This window comes from Archocentrus centrarchus, unplaced genomic scaffold (genome assembly GCF_007364275.1).
Source record: "Archocentrus centrarchus isolate MPI-CPG fArcCen1 unplaced genomic scaffold, fArcCen1 scaffold_36_ctg1, whole genome shotgun sequence".
Taxonomy (NCBI): Eukaryota; Metazoa; Chordata; class Actinopteri; order Cichliformes; family Cichlidae; genus Archocentrus; species Archocentrus centrarchus.
Genome location: NW_022060263.1, coordinates 1,983,384 through 2,003,999, shown reverse-complemented (window position 1 = coordinate 2,003,999; position 20,616 = coordinate 1,983,384). Strand labels below are relative to the sequence as shown.

The 20,616-nt window shown below is 41.6% G+C and overlaps 1 protein-coding gene across 1 annotated transcript in view; it reads right to left on the bottom strand.

Annotated features, from left to right (window-relative positions):
• The window catches only part of ttn.2 (titin, tandem duplicate 2), a 266,459-nt gene that overhangs the window by 91,338 nt on the left and 154,505 nt on the right, over positions 1-20,616 (bottom strand). Inside the window, exons 135-163 of the mRNA XM_030724391.1 lie at positions 18,832-19,131; positions 18,613-18,718; positions 18,031-18,227; positions 17,619-17,924; positions 17,381-17,534; positions 16,936-17,060; positions 16,731-16,849; positions 16,447-16,627; positions 15,559-15,861; positions 14,965-15,474; positions 14,532-14,834; positions 11,528-11,684; positions 11,267-11,409; positions 6,791-6,909; positions 6,498-6,675; positions 6,035-6,319; positions 5,619-5,912; positions 5,197-5,496; positions 4,735-5,043; positions 4,384-4,610; positions 3,959-4,273; positions 3,462-3,576; positions 3,007-3,315; positions 2,718-2,899; positions 2,216-2,345; positions 1,960-2,111; positions 1,360-1,507; positions 1,044-1,264; positions 472-568 (exon numbers count right to left, since the gene is read on the bottom strand). Coding sequence (XP_030580251.1) covers positions 472-568; positions 1,044-1,264; positions 1,360-1,507; positions 1,960-2,111; positions 2,216-2,345; positions 2,718-2,899; positions 3,007-3,315; positions 3,462-3,576; positions 3,959-4,273; positions 4,384-4,610; positions 4,735-5,043; positions 5,197-5,496; positions 5,619-5,912; positions 6,035-6,319; positions 6,498-6,675; positions 6,791-6,909; positions 11,267-11,409; positions 11,528-11,684; positions 14,532-14,834; positions 14,965-15,474; positions 15,559-15,861; positions 16,447-16,627; positions 16,731-16,849; positions 16,936-17,060; positions 17,381-17,534; positions 17,619-17,924; positions 18,031-18,227; positions 18,613-18,718; positions 18,832-19,131 — 6,285 coding nt within the window. The remainder of the gene's footprint in view (positions 1-471; positions 569-1,043; positions 1,265-1,359; positions 1,508-1,959; positions 2,112-2,215; positions 2,346-2,717; positions 2,900-3,006; positions 3,316-3,461; positions 3,577-3,958; positions 4,274-4,383; positions 4,611-4,734; positions 5,044-5,196; positions 5,497-5,618; positions 5,913-6,034; positions 6,320-6,497; positions 6,676-6,790; positions 6,910-11,266; positions 11,410-11,527; positions 11,685-14,531; positions 14,835-14,964; positions 15,475-15,558; positions 15,862-16,446; positions 16,628-16,730; positions 16,850-16,935; positions 17,061-17,380; positions 17,535-17,618; positions 17,925-18,030; positions 18,228-18,612; positions 18,719-18,831; positions 19,132-20,616) is intronic.

Sequence of the window (20,616 nt, the reverse complement as noted above, 5' to 3'; positions counted from 1 at the left end):
ACACTGAAATTCCACATTTCTGTCAACAATGAAATTAAATATTTTACTTAAAAAAATCAACCATTGTTTAGCTACATTGGCTGTAGCTCAGTAGGTAGAGCAGGTCACCTACTGATCGGAAGGTCAGTGGTTCAATTCCTGGCTACTGCGGGCTGCATGCCAATGTATCCTTGGGCAAGATACTTAACCCCAAGTTGCTCTCCGACCGTTCCGTCGGAGTATGAATGTGAGTGAATGTTAGATAATTAAAGCACTTAGCTTAATTAAGTAATCATGGAAGTGCTTGTATGAATGGGTGTGCATGGGTAAATGTAAAACGTGTTGTATAAGCGCTTTGAGTGCTCATATCTGAGTAGAAAAGCGCTATATAAGAACTAGTCCATTTACCATTTACCATTTATAGTTATACACATAGAGTGTTATCAGTTTTCTATGAGCAGCCTGTGACTGGCTGAAGAGGCTGTCGCTCACATGTCTGATCCTTGATGACCATGGGTCCAATGGTGGCAGAAGGTCGACTGGGTCCAGCAGCATTTACAGCTTTTACTCTAAACTCATATTCTCCTCCCTGCAGAGTAACAAGACAGTCCACATAAAGTCTGGCTTAAAGAAAGCACCCCAGATTAAAATACACATGTGAACAGTGTTCTGTTGTCTTATCAGGAACATATCAGTTTCCTACTGTTTTAATATGTATATGTCCAGCAGAAATAACTCTTACTGCATGTTTAATTACTTTTGGGTCCCACAGGCTAAATTTTGGCTACACTAATAATACATAACAGAAATTAAAATTACAATAACATCACCAAATAGATGGACTAGGTAAAAGATTACAAACATCCACTATCTTAACATGAAAACTCGAAAACCACCAACATCTTCATTGCTTTACCTTTTCATCAGTTTGGGTTTCCTAGAAATCAACTTAACCGGGTCCGGGAAAGGAAATAATCAAAGTGAAATTTACACTATGTTTCTACTCTGATACATGCAATAAATAGTAAATAGCATATGAGCTACAATGATGAAGAAACACTGACCTCCTTGAGATCCTCTACCACGAAGGTGAGCTCTTCCACATCTCTTTTGTTGCACTGTTTCCAGGTCTCTTTCTCCTTGCCGCTGGTGTCCCAGCTCAAACGCTCAATGATGTAATGCTTCACAGGAGAGCCACCATTGTTTTTGGGAGCCTCCCAGCTCAGAGTGACAGTGTTCTTTGTCACTAGGTTAACTTTCAGCTTGGTAGGGGGGTCGGGGGGATCTGAGGAAGAGGAAGATTAATATCAGGGCAATTCCTGTAAGGCTTTGGTAGTATGTACTGTATCTGTGGAGCTGGAATAGCAAATGTGTCCTCACAGATGGGGTCTCTGGCCCGGGCAGGTTCAGTGGTGATGGTGAATGGGCCAAATCCCAATCGGTTCTCAGCTCGTACTCTGAAGAAGTAGTCCAGGCCCTCTAGCAGCCCTGGCACCACATAAGCCTGGCTGGCACAGGCTGTATTAACCTGTTAACAAATCAAATAACTCAGTTAATACTCAGTCACAAACATCAGAATTTAAAGTTGAACAACTGGTGTTTTTGAGCAAGGTACATATTTTTAGGATCATGATATATAATATAATGGTGACGATGATGAAGAAGCAGCTTGTTGTTTAGTCTGGAGGTCTCATTTTCAGCAATATCTAATCAAAGGTACTACCTTCTTACTTCACTCTTGATCAGATGTAGAGACAATGAAATGATTTCTGTCAAAAGGTTTTATGAGCTTTATAGTGCTTTCTCACCCCCGTATTAGCTGCTTTAACAGAGTTTAATTCAAAAATTGAGAAATTCAAAATGCCTCTAAATGTTAATTTAAATTAATCAGCAACATAGTAAAATACTGTCTGCAGACACTTGGATTGTTGAAAAACTGAAACTGAAATATAATGGAGAAACTGACTTAATAATTCTTACCTTGGTCCAGGCCTTGTCAGTGACAGCTTTCTTTTCAATAAAGTAGCTCTTGATCCTCTCTCCTCCATCTGTGTCAGGGAGCTTCCAGATCAGCCTCATAGTTGACCGGGTGATGTCAGTAATCCTCAGGTCCTTTGGTGGCCCAGGAACATCTGCACCGACAAGCACAATAAATATGCCACTCTGTCACTGATAGCACCCTCTAAAGCACAAGTATGCTCGCATACACACAAAAAGAAAATAATCACAAACATACCGAGGACAATAACTCTAATGTTCAGGTGTTTCTGTCCGGACTTGTTCTTGGCTGTGATGGTGTAACGTCCAGAGTGGCTCCTCAGACTCACAGGGATGATCACAACTGAAGTGGTGTCTGTGGACTCCACCTGAATAAACAAAACACAAACACATTCGAAAACTCGTCTTCCATTCGATCCTAGCATACTTTAATTTGATACAAGACAGAATTTGGTAAGAGATACAAAGACAAATATAACAATGGTATAATATGGTATAATGGTATTAGGTATAATGACATTTAAAGAAGTAATATAAGAAGTGTTTTTACTAATTTCCCAGTATTCCAGTCAACAACCACATCTGACACGGTTTATTGAAAAATACAACACAATATACTAATTTACTGCAAAGTAAATTAGAGAAACCATGGCAATGACTCTTAAGGGGGCTTCAAAAACGAGATTTTTTTTTTTTATTAGAAAATGTGAGAAAATTGTGTGCTAGTGTGAAGGTTTCACCTCAGAGTCCACAGGCAGTGTGTGCAGTTTGTTCTTCTTGTGGGTCTTGGCTTTGCCATCAAAGTCCCAGGTGACCTTGGGAACAGGGCGGCCTGTAATGGTGGTGGGGATTCTAATGGGATCTCCAGCTCGGATGTAAACAAGGTCATCTGCCAGCACATCCAGTGTAATAGAAGGTTTAACTGTTGAGTAGGAAATATCATTAGAAACATCAGTGGATCGGAGATAAATACACAGTATTTACTTATTGTTGTGAAGTCTGCAGTGAAGAGTTTAAATTTAGACATACGTTGGACATCCTCAATCAGAACTTCATCAGTGCGGGGGCTGGGATCAGACTCGCCAATGTCATTGACAGCAATGATCCTGAAGCGGTAGCGCTTCAGCTCGCGGAGGCTGGGCATTGTAAATTCAGTAGTGGGGTGCAGAGTTTCAGGATCATTCACTCTCACCCAGTTTGATGTCCCCTCATCCTGGATCTGGATAATGTAGCCCTTGATGGGGCTGCCACCATCACTCTCTGGTGGTTTCCAGGACAGTGTGACACTGTGTTTTGTCTTATCAACCACCTCAGGAGCAGCAGGCATGCTCGGAGGAGCTGAAGCGAAAAGAAGTGACATGTGAAAAGTTGGGACTCTTAAATTCTATCATTTGTCATTTCCCAAAGCTCGTGAGGAATCATTTGGTCAACAGCAGACATAAATAACTCGACTGCTTTAAAAAGACGTGCTGTCTTTCACTTACTGATAGGGTCAACAGCAAAGGCAGTGTCAGATGGTCCACTGAATGGTCCAGTTCCTGCTGAATTGCAGGCTGCCACCCTGAACTCGTACTCTGTTCCCTCAAACAGACGTGTCACCTAAGAGACACACATAATAGAACAGTATTCAAGTAAAAACACGAGTGGCTCTCCTCTTAAAGGTTTTAAGGACTGCAGTTGAATTACAGGAAAATTGTTAAGTGGACTGTCACAAAACTTTGAAACACACAAACCTGAGGGTCTTCCATTCAAATTTCTTTCAAAAGGATCAGCGTGAGCATTTTTTTCCCTGGGGTTATTATTATATTTATTATTTTGATAAGTAGGAGGTTAGCAGAAGCTGGGTTTAAATTCAGATTCAACTTTTGCCAGATGAGAAGGTTCTATAAGCAGTGGACTAGGAGCTGTACACACCGAGGTAATGCTTTGCTTAAAATAACTTTTAAATGTGCTAACACAGTATCAAAGCCCCTCAGCTCACCTGGTACTCCCAGCCTTTCATGCCCCTCTTTGTGATGGGCACCTTGTTGACCTTAGCCCAGTAGTCAGTGCCTTTCTCTCTCTTTTCCAGCCAGTAACCAACAATCATGGAGCCCCCGTTATCTCTGGGAGGCTCCCAGGTTAGAGTCATGGAGGTCTTGGAGTACTCTGCAATCGTTGGTTTCTCTGGTGGGCCGGGAAGGCCAAAGGGGTCTGTAATCTGAACTTCCTCTGTTGTGCAAGGATCAGATATACCATAGCGGTTCTCAGCTCGGACTCGGAGCAGGTAGGACTTTTTGGTTTCCAGGTTCCAGACCTTCAGTAGATGCAGGTAGTGTTACCATTGGAATCAAATGGGACTTTGAAGATACACATTTCTTATTACTAATATGACTTGTGGTTGTTATTTCTATTAAAAGAACATACCCCATATTTTTTCTCAATTATGCTGTTTGTAACCACTTCCCACTGTGGTTCAGGTGGGGCTTCCTGCCCCTCTTCCAGCTCAGGCACCTCTGTTACCACTTCCCTCTTCTCAATTATGTAATTGGTCAGTTCACTTCCACCATTATCAACTGGTGCATCCCAGTTGAGGTAGCAGGACTCAGCCCTGATGTTGGATACTGTCACATTCCTTGGTGGAGTTGGTCGGTCTGAGGGGAGTGCATAAGTTAAGTCAGCTGGTTATTCTAATACAAACATAACTGACATAACTAATAACATAAGACTATATTTTATTTGATTAAGTAGCACCATGGTGACATGATTTTAACTCACCGAGCACCATGACATAGATAATGTGCTTGGCTGATCCCATGTTGTTGGAGGCAACCACAGTGTAGCTGCCACGGTCCCTCCTGTTGGCAGATGGGATGGACAGCATGGTCTTGCAATTCATTCTGCCAGTCACTTCTGTCTCTATCAGCAGAGTCTCAGTAGGCTTCTGGATCACAATGTCGTCCTTAGACCACTCAACCTTAGGGATGGGGAGTCCCAGGACATCTGCTGGAATCTCGATGGTCTCACCCTTCTTCACAGTAACAGTGTCACCTTTGAACTTTGTCCGCATGTGGACCTCAGGAGGCACTGAGAGGAGCAAAATCAGTATGAAAATAAGCACATGGGTCAAGTTATTAGCATCCCTCATGCGTGAGTTATTCATTTTATATATATTTCTCTGTAGAAAGGCTTCCATTGACTACTTGAACAAGTAGGGGTTTTCAGATCATTTGGCTTTACCTTCATCATCTTGGATAACCACGGTCAATGGGATGGATGGCTCACTCTCGCCAATAAGATTGGCGCATTTGATTCTAAACTCATACATCCAGGCATCTTCCAGGCCCTTCACAGTCATAGTCATGTCAGGGCAGATCTCGGTATTGCAGGGCTCAAAGGCCTGCTGGTCCTGCCTCTTTTTCTCAACAAAGTAGCCAATGATAGGGCTGCCGCCATCATTACGGGGTGGCTTCCAGGTCAGTGTGATGGAATCCTTAGTACGTTCTGTGTAGCGGAATTTCTCAGGATATGATGGTGGGCCTGCAAAACCACAAAATAAATTTCAGATACAGTTCAACATTTCAAAGAGAAATCACTTTTAATGCTACTTCTAAACTCAAAATCCACGATATCCATAGGATAAAAATAAACTCAGGACTCACCCTGTGGGTCTACAGCCGTGATAGGCTCCAGTTCAACAGGTTGGCCCAAGCCATACTTGTTCTTGGCGAAGACACGGAACAGGTACACTTGTCCCTCCACAATGCCTACACACTCACACTTAGACGAGGTGGTTTCAACAGGCTGCCTCCACGTGTGCATCTTAGGATCTCTTCGCTCCACGAGGAAGCCAGTCAAGTCACTGCCTCCATCGTCCACAGGATCGTCCCAGTTCAGGAAGATCATCTTACGAGTGACAACAACAGGCTTCAGGTCTGTGACAGGTCCAGGGACATCTGAAAATAAAACAATATTATTATTATTATTATTCTCTCTGATCATGTGTTCAGTGTCAATATCATTGGTGCAGTCTCAACTGATTACAAATTAACTCTGAAGTCCAACTTCGTGGACTCACCCACGACCTCCACTCTGCTCCATGCAGACTTGGTGCCACTGGGGTTGCAAGCAGAGATTTGGTATTTGCCACAGTCCTTCCTCTGGACATTGTTGACCGAGAAGATGCTGTTATTCCCCTCGGTGAGGATCTCTACGCGGTCTTTGTCAGGTTTGCCATCATCCTTGGTCCAGGTGATAGCTGGATAGGGTTTACCTGTGACTGTAGCTGGTATACGGAGTGTTTCTCCCGCTCTGATGACTACACCATTCTTGACAGACAGATCCAGTTCAATCACAGGTATCTCTGTTAAAGACAACCATCAAAGAAGCAAAGTATGAAAACAAACAAACAAATAAAAGAAAAACAAACAAACAAAAAAACACCAAGAAGATATATATCAAAATTAAATTAGGCAAGGTTTGATCTAACTGAACACTGATTCAAATTTCTCAGTTTTTTTTTCCAGCATTTTTCAGCAGACCTGCAGGATTTCTGACGAACACAGACTCTGTGAATCCTGGTGTTCCCTCTCCAGCAGCGTTGCAGGCAATGACTCTGACCATGTACTTCGCGCCCTCACGGACTCCATAAACAGTGAAGGTCCGTGATCTCCAGGGACGTTCTGTAGACCTGGACCAGTCCTTTGAGCCAGCCATAGCCTGAATAACACCATAGAACAAACAAAACATTATTCAGGAATGAAATCAAGTCTGAACCTCCAACATGACAGGGCCTAAAAAACCAAGCTAAAACCTTATCAGAGATCACTTTTACCTTATCCACATGATATCCCAGGATCTCCCCACCTCCATTATCAGCAGGTGGATCCCACTCCACTTCAATGGAGTAGTCAGTAGTTGCTGCCACTCTGGCAACTGGAGGTCCTGGAGGCACTGTAGGATCACAATAAATACAGATGAATCTCACTCCAGGACAGACTATATTTCAGTGAGAATAACTCTCACCAGAGGTGGGGAGTAATGAAGTACAAATACTTTGTTATGGTACTTAAGTTGCTGTACATTACTTGAGTGATTGCTTTTTGACTTTTTACGTTTACACCTAACATTTCAACACAAATATCTTTACTTTCTACTCCTTACGTTTTCAAAACAGGCTCATTACTCTAGGTTTATTTCCTGTCACTGCTAACCTAAATGGAGGGAACAGTAACCATCACCGGTGCTTACTGCATAAGAAGAGATGAAAGAAGCAAAACAAACCCAAACATATAATTTATGTATCAATTATAGAGCTACACTACACTCATGGGTTAGAGTGGGCTGGAACAATCCAGAATTACATTTTTGGTGCAGATGTCCATAAGTTGTGGTTGCTGAACTTCAGCATCTACCTAGCACTCCAGAAGAAGAGAAAACATAGAGGGAGTAACATTTTTTAAGCGCACAAAGAAGCCATCGTACATGGGAGATTGTCTGCTTTGCACACGCTGCTGCAGTTTTATGGATTTGCAAGTAAGTCTTCACTTGCAGCTGTATCACTGGCTCCAATCAAGTGACTTTTGACTATCTGGAGGGTGGAGCCCAAAGGAAGAAGGGCCCAAATGTGATTGGTCACTTTGATGGACAGTTCAGGTTACTGCATTAAACCAAGCTACACCGCAGCAGCAACATAAGTGCAACCAAGGTGCACTACAATATCTTCCCTTGTCTTTGCGTATCTTTGTTTATTATTCTTCTATTTATTAATTTGCTTGTAAGTTTAATCTAATCTAATCGCAACATTTAGGACTTATCTAATTTTATATGTGTATATATATATGGGGTGGCTGTAGCTCAGTAGGTAGAGCAGGTCACCTACTGTACTGATCGGAAGGTCAGTGGTTCAATTCCTGGCTACTGCTGGCTGCATGCCAATGTATCCTTGGGCAAGATACTTAACCCCAAGTTGCTCTCCGACCGTTCCGTCGGAGTATGAATGTGAGTGAATGTTAGATGATTAAAGCACTTAGCTTAATTAATCATGGAAGTGCTTGTATGAATGCGTGTGCATGGGGTAAATGTGAACGTGTTGTGTAAGCGCTTTGAGTGCTCATATCTGAGTAGAAAAGCGCTATATAAGAACTAGTCCATTTACCATTTACCATATATATATATATATATATATATATATATATATATATATATTAGGGGTGTGACTTTAACACGTTAATTTTGATTAATTAATTACGGGGAAATTAATGAATTAAAAATTTTAACGCATTTTAATCACACTTTGCACCGTGGAACGTTTCTCAGTGCACGAGTTCCAGGCATACAGATTATATCGATGCACAATGCCCAAATTCAGGGGCCGCATCCTGCGAAGGACCCGGCCCGGGTCCAGACCGCAAAGGCTGGAAGTGAGCAGCTAGCCTTCATATCAGCGTCACCTGCCCTCACCTCTGCATGTTGCCTAGCAACCGTAAATGCGAAGCACAGCTGTGTAAAAGCAGCTGTTAAACGGAGAACGAACTTTTTCTGCTTTTTGTGGTTTAATTTTAAATCTTTAATTCAAAATAAGCTGTTAAAACAAGCATAACAACATCAAGGAATACAGCTGAGAGAATGATTAATTTCTCACTATATTAAGTGAGACATTAATGTTGAATAAAACTATCCAGTTATGATGCTGAACTTTAATTTCAGGAGTTTGCTTATCACAGGAGCACTTCTGCCCTTCATTGGTCTGTGTAGTAGACTGGTGGGAAAATAAAATTTTGAAGTTTAAGCTTATGTATATTGATTCATTCATCAACTAAACTTAAATTAATATTTATCATGTCAAATATTTAAATGTGAGTAAAATGCGATTAATTTCGATTAATTAATTACAAATCTTCTAATTAATTTGATTAATTTTTTTAATCGAGTCCCACCCCTAATATATATATATATATATATATATATATATATATATATATATATATATATATATAATAGTATGTATCCAAATATCATGTCACATTTGACCTCTGATCTCGCTTTTAAATTTAACCTGCCTTTCATTCAAGTTGACCCCAAAATAAAATGAATATATACAAAATACAATGCTATTCCCTTGAATGTAAATACTACCTAGAGAGTGAGCTGTGGTTTCGCTTTCGGAGTGCTCCTTCTTCCCTTTGCAGTTCTCTACTTGTGTTCTATATATAAGAGTACATTCATTAGAATTTAAGCTGAAATTAAGGTTGTATTCCTTTGTATTAATATTATGTAATAGATACGGTTCAACTAGTTTAGCAGAATTGTCTTCCAAGGAGCTACTTTTTACTTCTACTAGCAGAAGCCTGCCATGCGGACATGTTTTGCCAGGCCTGCGGTCCTTTTTCAGTCTTTGTTCCATGTTTGGTGCTGAGTCAACTAAAACTCTGATACAAACATTTGGTGACGCACACTGAACGTGAATCAAATGCAGATGACATATGATTGCATTTACAGGGAGATTGTGAATATGAAAATCAAAAGAATTGGATTTCTAATAAATGTTTATAGAAAACAGATGTTAACAATCACTTTATATGTGACAAAGTTTCATTCAGATTGGCCCAGCTGTTAAGGAGGGGATCAAGTCTATTTCGACACATACACACACATACATATGCTACAACCATTATAGTAAGATACTTTGAATACATTTCTGAGTCTTTTACTTTTACTTGCATAAAAAAGTTAAATCAGTACTTCAGCTTGTACCAGAGTATTTTTAACACAAGTAACTGTACTTCTTCTAAGTGCTGAAAGTGTGTAGTTTTGCCACCTCTCCTGTCCTCTTATAGGAGCATGAAAAAATATTTGCCTGATTTCTGATTTCTTGGGTTTTGCATGTTTTTCACACTTAAATGTTTCAGATCATCAAACTGTAATATTGGACAAAGACAACCCAAGTAAATACAAAATGCAGTTTCTAAATGACGATTTCATTTGTTAAGGAAAAAGTTATCCAAACCTACCTGACCTTTTGTGAAAAAAACAATAACCTTAAACTGGTTGTGCTCCCTTTGGCATCAAGAACTACAATCAAGCGTTTGTGATAACCGGCAATGTCAGTGTGGACGAATGTTGGCTCACTCTTCTTTGCAGAATTGTTTTAATTCAGCCACATTGGATGGTTTCCGAGCATGAACTATCCAGAGGTGAAATTGCTGTGTGTTTTGGATCATTGTCCTGCTGCATAACCTGAGTGTGCTTGAGTTTCAGAGCACGAAGTGATGGCTGGACATTCTCCTTCAAAATTTTATTGTAGACAGCAGAATTCATGGTTCCATCAATTACAGTACAGCAAGACATCCAGGTCCTGAAGTAGCAATGCAGCCCGAGACCAGCACATTACCACAATCGTGTTTGGCTCTTCGGATGATGTTCTTTTTATGGAATACTCGTATATTATGCCAGATGGAATGGGACTCAAACGTTCCAGAAGGCTGAACTTTTGCCTTGTCAGTCTAAAGAATGTTTTCAAAAAAGTCATCAAGATATTTTTTGACAAATGTGGGATAAGCCTTTGCGGGGGTTTTGCTCAGCAGTGGTTTTCACCTTGGGACTCTCTCATTGATGCCATTTTTGCTCAGTCTCATGAACACCGACCTTAACTGAAGCAAGTGAGGCCTGCAGTTCTTTAGATGTGACCTCCTGGATGATTGGTTGATACGCTCTTGGAGTAATTTTGGTAGGCTGGCCACTCCTGGTAAGGCTTATCACTTTTTCTCCATTGGTGGATAATTGAACTGTTGTTCACTGGATTCTCAAGGCCTGAAATGGCCTTCTAACCATTTCCAGACTGATAGTTGTCACTGACAAAAGAATTTGCCCAAAAAAATCCAGGATTGTTAAAGGGTTAACCTACTTCAGGTTGTCTTTAAGTGATTTATTGATTCAACAGGTCTAGCATTAATCAGGCCTGGGCGGGGCTAGTGAAACTGAACTCAGCTTCCAAAAAAAAAAAAAATGCCCGTAATGAATGAAATCATCATTTGAATATGTTTGGATTTACTCATGTTAACTTTATCTAATATTAAAATTTGTTTGATCATCTGAAACAGATAAACAAATATGCAAAAAAGTAAGAAAGGGCATGGCATTGTATATCTTCATGCTTCAAGTTTCTCAGAATTGCCAGTTGCCGATTCTTCAATTACTGAAGGAGTGTTATACATGGATGTAACTAAGAACCAACCATTTACTTTCACGGACTTTAATAGATACCAGAACACAGCTCTACTGAACATAGGATTTAGCACTGTTTACGTACAGATGGGTGCCCGGGCAGTCCTGGGTTCAGAGGGAATGCTGAACTTTCCAGTGCCAGCCTGGTTTTCCGCAGCCACCCTAAAGATGTAAGTCAGCCCCTCAATCAGACCTTCGACACCCAGCTCAGTGACAGGGGTGAGGTTCCTGAAGACCACAAGTACCATAAATGCTTTGTTATTACACACTCACAAGCCAATACACACTTGTTAGGAGTCTTGCTGCAAATAAAAAAAAAACAGGTTTCATTGTAGGGGTTTCTCACCTATTAACACGTGCCCAGTGTGAGCTGTTGATCTCACGGCGCTCTACCCAGTATCCCAAGATGGGGCTCCCATTGTCATTTGGTTCATTCCATGTGACCAGCATGCTGTTGGCTGTCAAGTCGTCACTTTGTGGTTTATCAGGGGCCTCGGGTGGTTCTGAGGACAGAGAAGTGGAATAGAAGAAGTAGTACCTAATTGGCAGTGGCTTCATATTTAACTGGATGTTTAAAAAAATGCTATTACTATTGTTTGTACACAGATATAGCCACTTACAGTGGTATGCAAGTTTGGGCACCCCTGATAATTTCCATGATTTTCCTTTATAAATCATTGGTTGTTCAGATCAGCAGTTTCAGTTAAATCTATCATGTAGCAGACGAACACAGTGATATTTGAGAAGTGAAATGAAGTTTATAGGATTTACAGAAAGTGTGCAATAATTATTTAAACAAAATTAGGAAGGTGCATAAGTTTGAGCACCCCAACACAAAAAGACATCAATATTTAGTAAATCCTCATTTTGCAGAAATAACAGCCTCTAAACGCTTCCTGTAGCTTTCAATGAGAGTCTGGATTCTAGTTGAAGGTATAGCACACACACACACACACACACACACACACACACACACACACACACACACACACACACACACACACACACACACACACACACACACAGTGACTAAAAAATATTATAGAGGGATATTTGTGGTGGGAGAATCATAGTTTGTGGTGGCTGGGAGAGCTGTTTCCATTGGCATTAAGTGTGAAGAGCAGGTTGAATGCTAATGCTCTGTTAAATCTCTCCGGCATGTCTGTAAATGCAGTTTTATAACATATAAATAAATAAATACCTCCGGGTACTCCGGTTTCCTCCCACAGTCCAAAGACATGCAGTTACTGGGGTTAGGTTAATTAGTCACTCTAAATTGCCCACAGGTGTGAATGTGAGTGTGAATGATTGTCTGTGACAGAGTGGCCACCTGTACAAGGTGTACCCTGCCTCTTGCCCGATGTCAGCTGGGATAGAATCCAGCCCCCCTGAGCGAACCTGATCAGGATAAGTGGAAGAGGATGCATGCATGGATGGATGGATGCATGGATGGACGGATGGATGGATCCATGGACACGGGGTGGCTGTAGCTTAGTAGGTAGAGCAGGTCACCTACTGATCGGAAGGCTACTCCAGGCTACATGCCAATGTATCCTTGGGCAAGATACTTAACCCAATTTGCTCTCCGACGCAACCGTCGGAGTGTGAATGTGTGTGAATGTTAAATAATGAAAGCACTTAGCTTAGTTAATATGGAAGTGCTTGTATGAATGGGTGTGCATGGGTAAATGTAAAAAAACTTGTTGTATAAGCGCTTTGAATGCTCAGACTGAGTAGAAAAGCGCTATATAAGAGCTAGTCCATTTACCATGGATAGATGGATGCATGGATGGATGGATGCAGTATTTGGTTGGATCCTTTTTTGTGGAACATGCATCTGTTGTTGCATTTGGTCACTTTCACAGTGGAGCAGAGAATTCAAATGAATCAAAGAGGTGATATACGAAGATTAGCGACATACAACTTAGTGTATCAAGTAATGCCGAAAGTAAATAAGCATGACAATGTGATATATTTCTGGAATGTTTCTTTAAAGCAGAATACACATGCACATACAGTACTACTGCTCTTTGTCATGTCACATCTAAAATGCACCTTTCAGATAGGACCCAGCAATACTCATTATACACAACTTTTTGCTCAAAAACATTAGCAGTGCAGGTAATTAGCGTTTTATGCTTTCATGTTTATTAATCAGCAATAACCATGGAGTGCAAGCATCACCGTCTTCTGTTTTGCTTGTTCGGTGTGCCCAGGCGCGGTTCTAGGGGCGGGGCCACAGGGGCATTGGCCCCATCTAAAATCTGATTGGCCCCCTGAAGTACCCCTGTCCTGTCACTCATCTGTCCTTTGTCCAGAGCAAGGATCAAATTATAGGTGGGTGCAATTCCATGCCGAAACACCAGTAGCTGTTTGGACATGAATGTTAGCATTTCACTAATTCATGTACTTGTAATTATGTACTTGTACATATAATTTTCATTTTTGTGTTAACATTAACTATAATGTTTGGCAGTGATAGAGAAGAATGTGAAAAGAAAGGGTCAGTCTCAGGCAGGAATTCAGCAGTTTTTGAGCAAAAGAGTGAGTCTGCCAGCTGAACATGAGCAGGGTGAGAGGAGGAAGAGAGCAGCAGGACACAGCAGACCAGAGGCTGGTCAGGAACAGGGCACCTCCAGCCCCTTTTCTTCAGGTCAGAAATCATTTAGGGAGAGCAACAACAGTTAATGCTGTGACGTATGAAATGTCTGATATTGCTATTTAGTGAAATGGCACATAAGTTCACTGAATTCTTACACCTCATAGTGATAAGATTTACCATAACTTTAACGTAATGGCTTTAATTTTTATTGGGTCGTAAATCACCACATCTACCACAAATACTTGGCCCCTCTATGAATACGCTGGGCCCTTGATGGGCCCTTACTCAGCAAAATCCTAGATCTGCCACTGGGTGTACAGAACCTGAACCTACTTTATTTACTGTAAGCAAATAACTATATCAGTGTTTTATAGAGTTATCACTGCTCCTCCTACTGGATATATAAGACATTACCACCAGTTTTCCAAAATGCTGCTTAGGGGTGTTACCACTTGCGGTTGCATTGTTCACATCACAAGTGGGGGATATCATTACGATCAGTGAGCAGCTGAAGACTGACCATGGCGCTGTCAAGGACCAGCTGGACATTTTAAGTGGCTGTATCTGTAGCTTTAATTTCACTAATAGTACAGCTACCTTTTAATTAACCTACATAATGACATATCTTTAACATCAGCAGTACTTTCATTAGCAAGTACAATTTTTGTACTTGAAAAGCAAGTAAACCAACCTAAAAAAGCAACCTAGCTTACAGCACAGATCAGTGTAATCATAACTGCGCCCATACCGAAAGGATTCTTGGCAATGACTGGTTTAGAGACACAGGGCGGGCCAGGACCATGCTTGTTCTCAGCCACGGCTCTAAAGAGGTACTCCTTCTTCTCAATGAGTTTGGGCACAAAGTAACGGCATCCTTTCAGTGTGGTGGTAACACTGCTCCAACCGATCTCCAGCTTCGAGTTGTCCTTCTGCTCCAGGATGTAGTTGAGAATCTCGCTGCCACCATCATCCAGAGGGGGATCCCACTTGCAGATCACAGAGTTCTTCCTCACCTCCTCGAATCTAAAGTTCACTGGAGGCCCAGGAGTATCTGCAGACAGAAGAAATGATCAGATTTTAATGCCTCTGTACCTTAAAGCAGATGATTAGCTTCAGGTGTGAAGCTTTGCATTCTCTTTATTTGCGAATTTTGGTTATAGAAAACAGAAAGGAACTCGCACCGAGCACATTGACCTCGCAGACCGCCGAGGCAATGCCGTGGTCATTTTCCACCTTCACCATGTAGACGCCATGATCGGGGCGGACTGAGTCCCTGATGATAACAGAGGACAGACCCCTGTGGCTGTTATCAATGGTCAGGCGCTCATTTATGGTCGGGTAGTCTGGCTCGGCTACCTCTGCTTCTACAGTGTCCTCCTCCTTTTTCACCTCGCTTTCTTTCTTTTCCTCAGCTTCCTTCACCTCTCCCTCCGTCTCCTCTTTCTTCTCAGCCTTCTCCTCTTCCTTCTTCTCTTCCTCCTTCTTCTCCTCTTCTTTCTTTTCCACTTTCTTCCTCAGAGGCCTTTCAGGTCTCTTCCGGAGTGGCTCAGGTTGAATTGTTTGGTTGTTCCAGTACCAGGTGATCTGAGGGTATGGAGACCCTGAAATGTTGGCATCCAGGCAGATCTCATAGCCTCGCTTCACGCTGAGACCGGACTGCAAACTGCCACTCAGGAAAACCTTTGGAGGATCTAAGAGAGAAGTCAAATCAGATTAACAGAAATGTATACACAGAGAAAGAGAGAGAGGGAGTGAGAAACTGAGACCTTGCTTACCAATGGTGTCTGAGGCCTTGATGAATGGTGTGTTGCGTGATGGCTCGCTGATCCCAGCAGCATTTTCAGCTTTGACTCTAAAGGTGTAGTTCTTTCCCTCCGTCAGTCCTCTGACGGTGTATGATAGGACAGGCACCAGGAAGTCATTGCACCTCTCCCACTTGTCCTCTCCTTTCTGCTGCTTCTCTAGGATGTAACCCATGATTCTGGAGCCACCATCATACATGGGAGGTTTCCAGGTTAGAGTAACAGTACTAGATGTGGGGTTGTGGGTCTCCACATCCACTGGTGGGTCGGGAACATCTGGAACAAGACTTGGAGTTTAGTTGAATTTTTCTTTGGGGCAAACTGTCAAAGTTTTAAAACTTTCAAAAAAACTAAATATTCATTTTCATATGAACAAAATATTCTGTTGGGCATATTTAGCTAAAATGTTTCTATAATTTAGCATACTAAAAACACTTCACATTTGGTAATATAGAACATTTTTATATTTTAAAAAACTGAAAAAAATCAATGTAGAAAAGACATTTTCAAACTGGAATATTCAAAATATGTGATTATCTAAATAATGCAAGTTGCTTAATTAGAGGCCTTCAACCTTAAAATCTCAAGTCTTTCAATCAGGCTTTAATGAAACTAAAAGTCAAATGATAGCATAACTATGGCACAGTCTGCCAATTATGCCTCAGAGCAGTTAAATGATGCTAATCACACTGTAGCTAATCCCACCTCCCATCCAAAGTGATCACTTTGGTGACGATAAGACTATGAAGAGGAACTCCTATATGACAGCACCAAAGTTAATTTCTCCTCTTGAAGAGAAAAGTCAGCATTTTCCAGGATGAGTAGGGCTCAGTAAACCGATCTTTTAGGTTTTTTTCTTACGTTTCTGGTCCTCAGCAATGACTGGGCTGCGGAGCTCGATGAACTCTCCTCCTCCAATCTTGTTAATGGCCTGGACTCTGAAGTAGTACTCTCCATTGGGGATGAGGTCTTTGACCATCCAGCTCAACTTGTTCTCTCCTGACATCATGTTGACGTACGTCCTCCTGCCGGCCTCGCGCCGCTGTGTAGCACCAAAAAAAGTAACAAAGAAAAAAACAGGAAGGTTTGATTTTCACTTTCAGAGTCTCTGGTGTGATCAATGAAAACATGCTTCTATCTCACACCTGCAACACATAGTGAAGAATTGGGCTGCCACCATCATAATCTGGAGGATCCCAGGAAACTTTACATGAGCTCTTTGTGATGTCAGAGGCCACGATCTCCTTGCAGGGACCAGGAAGCCCTGTAACCAGAGAGACATGTAAAAAAAAAGATCCGCTGCTCAGGTCCAGTACCTGTTAGTGCCTCTGGAGTGATGTGTTTGAATACCAATGACTTTGACATTGATGGTGGCACTGGTGCTTCCCAAATTGTTCTCTAGCGTCACTTTGTACACTCCAGCATCAGCATGGACGCTGCTGTCAATCTCCAGGTGACAGGAAGTGTACTCCTTCCTGTTGAACACCAACCAACAAACATGAAGACACAGACAATGTAATGAAGGTCGTGTTATTACTCCCCAACAAAAAAAGACAAAAAGTCTCAGAAGCTAAATCTCTTTATACTGTGTGTCCAATGATTAATATGTGATATTAAATACATTTTCTCTCACTCAGGTTATTATTCACTATAAAAACAGCCCTGTGCAAAAGTAACATTCTGAATTTTTATCAATACAATGTGTGTATTGTTAGTGGGAGATCTTAAGCTTTCATAGAACACATTCTCATCATGAAGAAAGTTCCAGTTGAAAGAATAATCAGAGAACAGAGACCTGAGGCCAACGCGTTCATCCATTTTCAGCTCTTTTCCATCTTTGTGCCAGGTTATTTTAGGTGAGGGCACCGCTCTGTAGGGAACGGGGATGTGCAGCTTTTCTGTTTCCACAACAACCAGATCCAGAGTCTGGAACTCGAGGGTTGGGTTACCTGAAAACAAGGAAAAACAAACTCTTACTCAGCCACAAATGAGGGTCACTGGTGATTTTTAGAAGCAAAGACAGAGATGCTTACAGTCAGAGTCTTTGGCAAAGACATTTTCGGAGATGTCAGATGGCTCACTCTCTCCGACAGCATTAACGGCCCTTACTCTCAGAATGTACTCCTTCTCAGGGACCACACCCTCCTCTACACGGTACTTGAGATCCTTTAATGGACGGGAGTTGACCCTCATCCATTTCTCTGTTCCAGCCTCGCACATCTCAATGTGATATCCGCTTATGGGGGAACCGCCGTCCCTCTGCGGAGGTTTCCAGGCAACTGACAGGAAGTCTCGGCTGGCTCCAGTCACATGCAATTCGATGGGAGGTGACGGGATGCCTGGAGGGGACAGAATAGTTTTACATTTTCCATACTTTAAATGATTTTCACAGTTGTAAAACTATTTTAAATTAACCTTATTTATTTATTTGTTGACAAGACTGACCTGTTGGATCTTCTATGGTAAGAATCTCAGTGGGTTCACTCGGGTGTCCGCTCCCAGCCTCATTCTCAGCTCGGACCTGGAACTGAACTTCTGTTCCCTCGATGACGTCTGTTACCCTGTACTTACAATCTGGACCGGAAGTCATCCCGGATTTCACCCAGCGAGTTCCAAGCTTCTCCTTTTTCTCAATGCAATACCTAAATGGAGAAGTAAACACAATGTAAGTATACCTTCATACACACTAAGTTGAGGAAATAAATCTCCTGCTTCCGCCACAGGTGCCATTTACCTGGTGGTCTAATATGAATTTTAAAATATGGAGTATCAAAAAGTGAAAACTAGTTAGGCAGAAGCAAAATCCTGCCTCAGAAATGTAAGGGAATAATTTTCTTAAATGTTACGTTGCGTGGGACTTCATTTCTGCCCTCTCATATGTAGGATACAAGATAGAATTAGAGTTAACGAGGAGGAACCAGGGCAGGTAATGCCCACATCATCTCAGTACAAGGAAAACAGCTAAAAGACAAAAAATATTTTGTTGTTACTTCTTACTGAACGTTGCTACAATCGTTAAAATACAACCTGAGGATAGGTCTGCCACCATCATTTTTGGGTGCCTCCCACTCCAGGTCCACGTATCTTTTGGTCACAGCACTGACATTGAGGGCATATGGTGGGCCAGGAGTAGCTGAAAATTAGGAAATATTTTTGCCATACATCAACAGATCAGAAGTGAGGATCTTTCATTGCCCTGATTGAAATCATTTGTGCACTCATGACTGCACATCCTCTCTAACTTACTGAAAGTGTCTTTGGCCAGCACGGAGTCCTCCAGCTCACAGAATGGTCCAACACCCACAGCATTCTCAGCAGCAACACGGAACACATAAAGTGATCCGTCATTGAGTGGTGCCACGCTGCTCTTCAGCTCTTTGACTGTGGTGTCCACAGTCTGCCAACCTTTACGCCTCACATCACGTTTCTCCACAATGTAGTTGGTGATGATTGAGCCTCCATCGCGCTCAGGAGCTGCCCATTTCAGCTCAGCGCTGTTCCTGCTGATGCTCACAACCTCTAACCAGCGTGGAGCTGAGGGAGGGTCTGGAGAGAGGGAAACGAGTGTCAGGTTTATAATGGCGTATCTTTACTAACATGCACGTAATCTGTAAGTGTAACCTGGCCAGTCTCAGAGCACCAGCTGTGGAGATGTGCTGTTTGATGTATGTACCGTGTTTGATCACTGCACTTTTGTTTTTGGGTCAGATGTCTTCATTTTATTGAGCCTGAAATATTCTAGAAATGGAAATATAAACCAGCACACATATTAAGCCAACACTTTAAAGTGTCCAAGTTTAGACTTTAAGGTGAAAACTGATTGTGAGGGACTAATGTCTCTGTCTGTGTGTTTTGTCTCTGCTCTCTTTGAAACTTCTCTGTTGTAAAACATGTAAAATGTATCAATGGTCTTTTTCACTAACATTTTAACATGTTTTTTAAAACCATATTTTATCTGAAAAACACAGTTAAGCTCTGTTAAATCAACTTTAGACCCAATCTAAGTGTCACAATCAAACTCTTATTCTTTTAGGATGATTTCTTTTCTGTGACTAACTGTGAACTTTATCATGGGATATACTACACCAACTAAAATCTAAGACAGAAAAACAGGAACAAGCACTGGTACGCTGGATGTTTGATCCCCTGGAGTGGTGGCCTAGGGGAGAAGAAGAGGGTTCATCACTGAGAGGACCCTGGTTCAAATCCTCGGGCTGGCATCACTGTGGGTCCCTGAGCAAGCCCACCCCCCCAGGTTGCTCCCCGGGCGCCCTTTGGCTGCCCTCTGCTCCATGCTGTGCTGTGTGTACTACATACTCCATGTGTGTGATGGGTTAAATGCAGAGAATGAATTTCACTGCATGTAAATGTATGTGACAAATAAAGCTCTTTCTTCTTCTTCTTTGTTGTGAGAATTCACTGGAACAAACTTCAAAAAGTGCATTTTGGCTAAACTTCAAGGATCATATCACCATGTTCAGTCAACCCCAAATCACTGACTGAAATACAGAACTGAGCATTTTTTCCCATGATTGTTTTTGTAGTACATTAACCTGTGGCATATATGCTTTGTGAAAAACCAGTTGTACAGGTATCTTGTACAATTACAATTTAGTCACTTGTTGACTCTAGAGCCATCTATACTGACTTTATGGCACTGAGTGGTCATAATTAAATTAGTAAACAACACATTTGCACATATATAGTGGTCACTCACTCAGTATCATCATGGTTTTAATTCCCTAAGTAAATAGAATATAACATTTTCAGTGTTAAAAATGATCACATTCAAAAATCTTTTGATCCATTAAGAGTCATGGCTAGAAGGTGAGCCTGGCATCAACATGTAGGTCAAAGGGCACCTTTTAGATGCTATAACTATCCCACGTAGCAATATTGTGCTTCTATAGTTATTATTTATAGCCCAAAAAGCACTTTCTCAAGTATTCTTAATGAAAGTATCAGAGAAGAGATAAAACATCAAGGACACCAATACTTGTTTGTTAATTTATAGCACAGATATTTAACTGG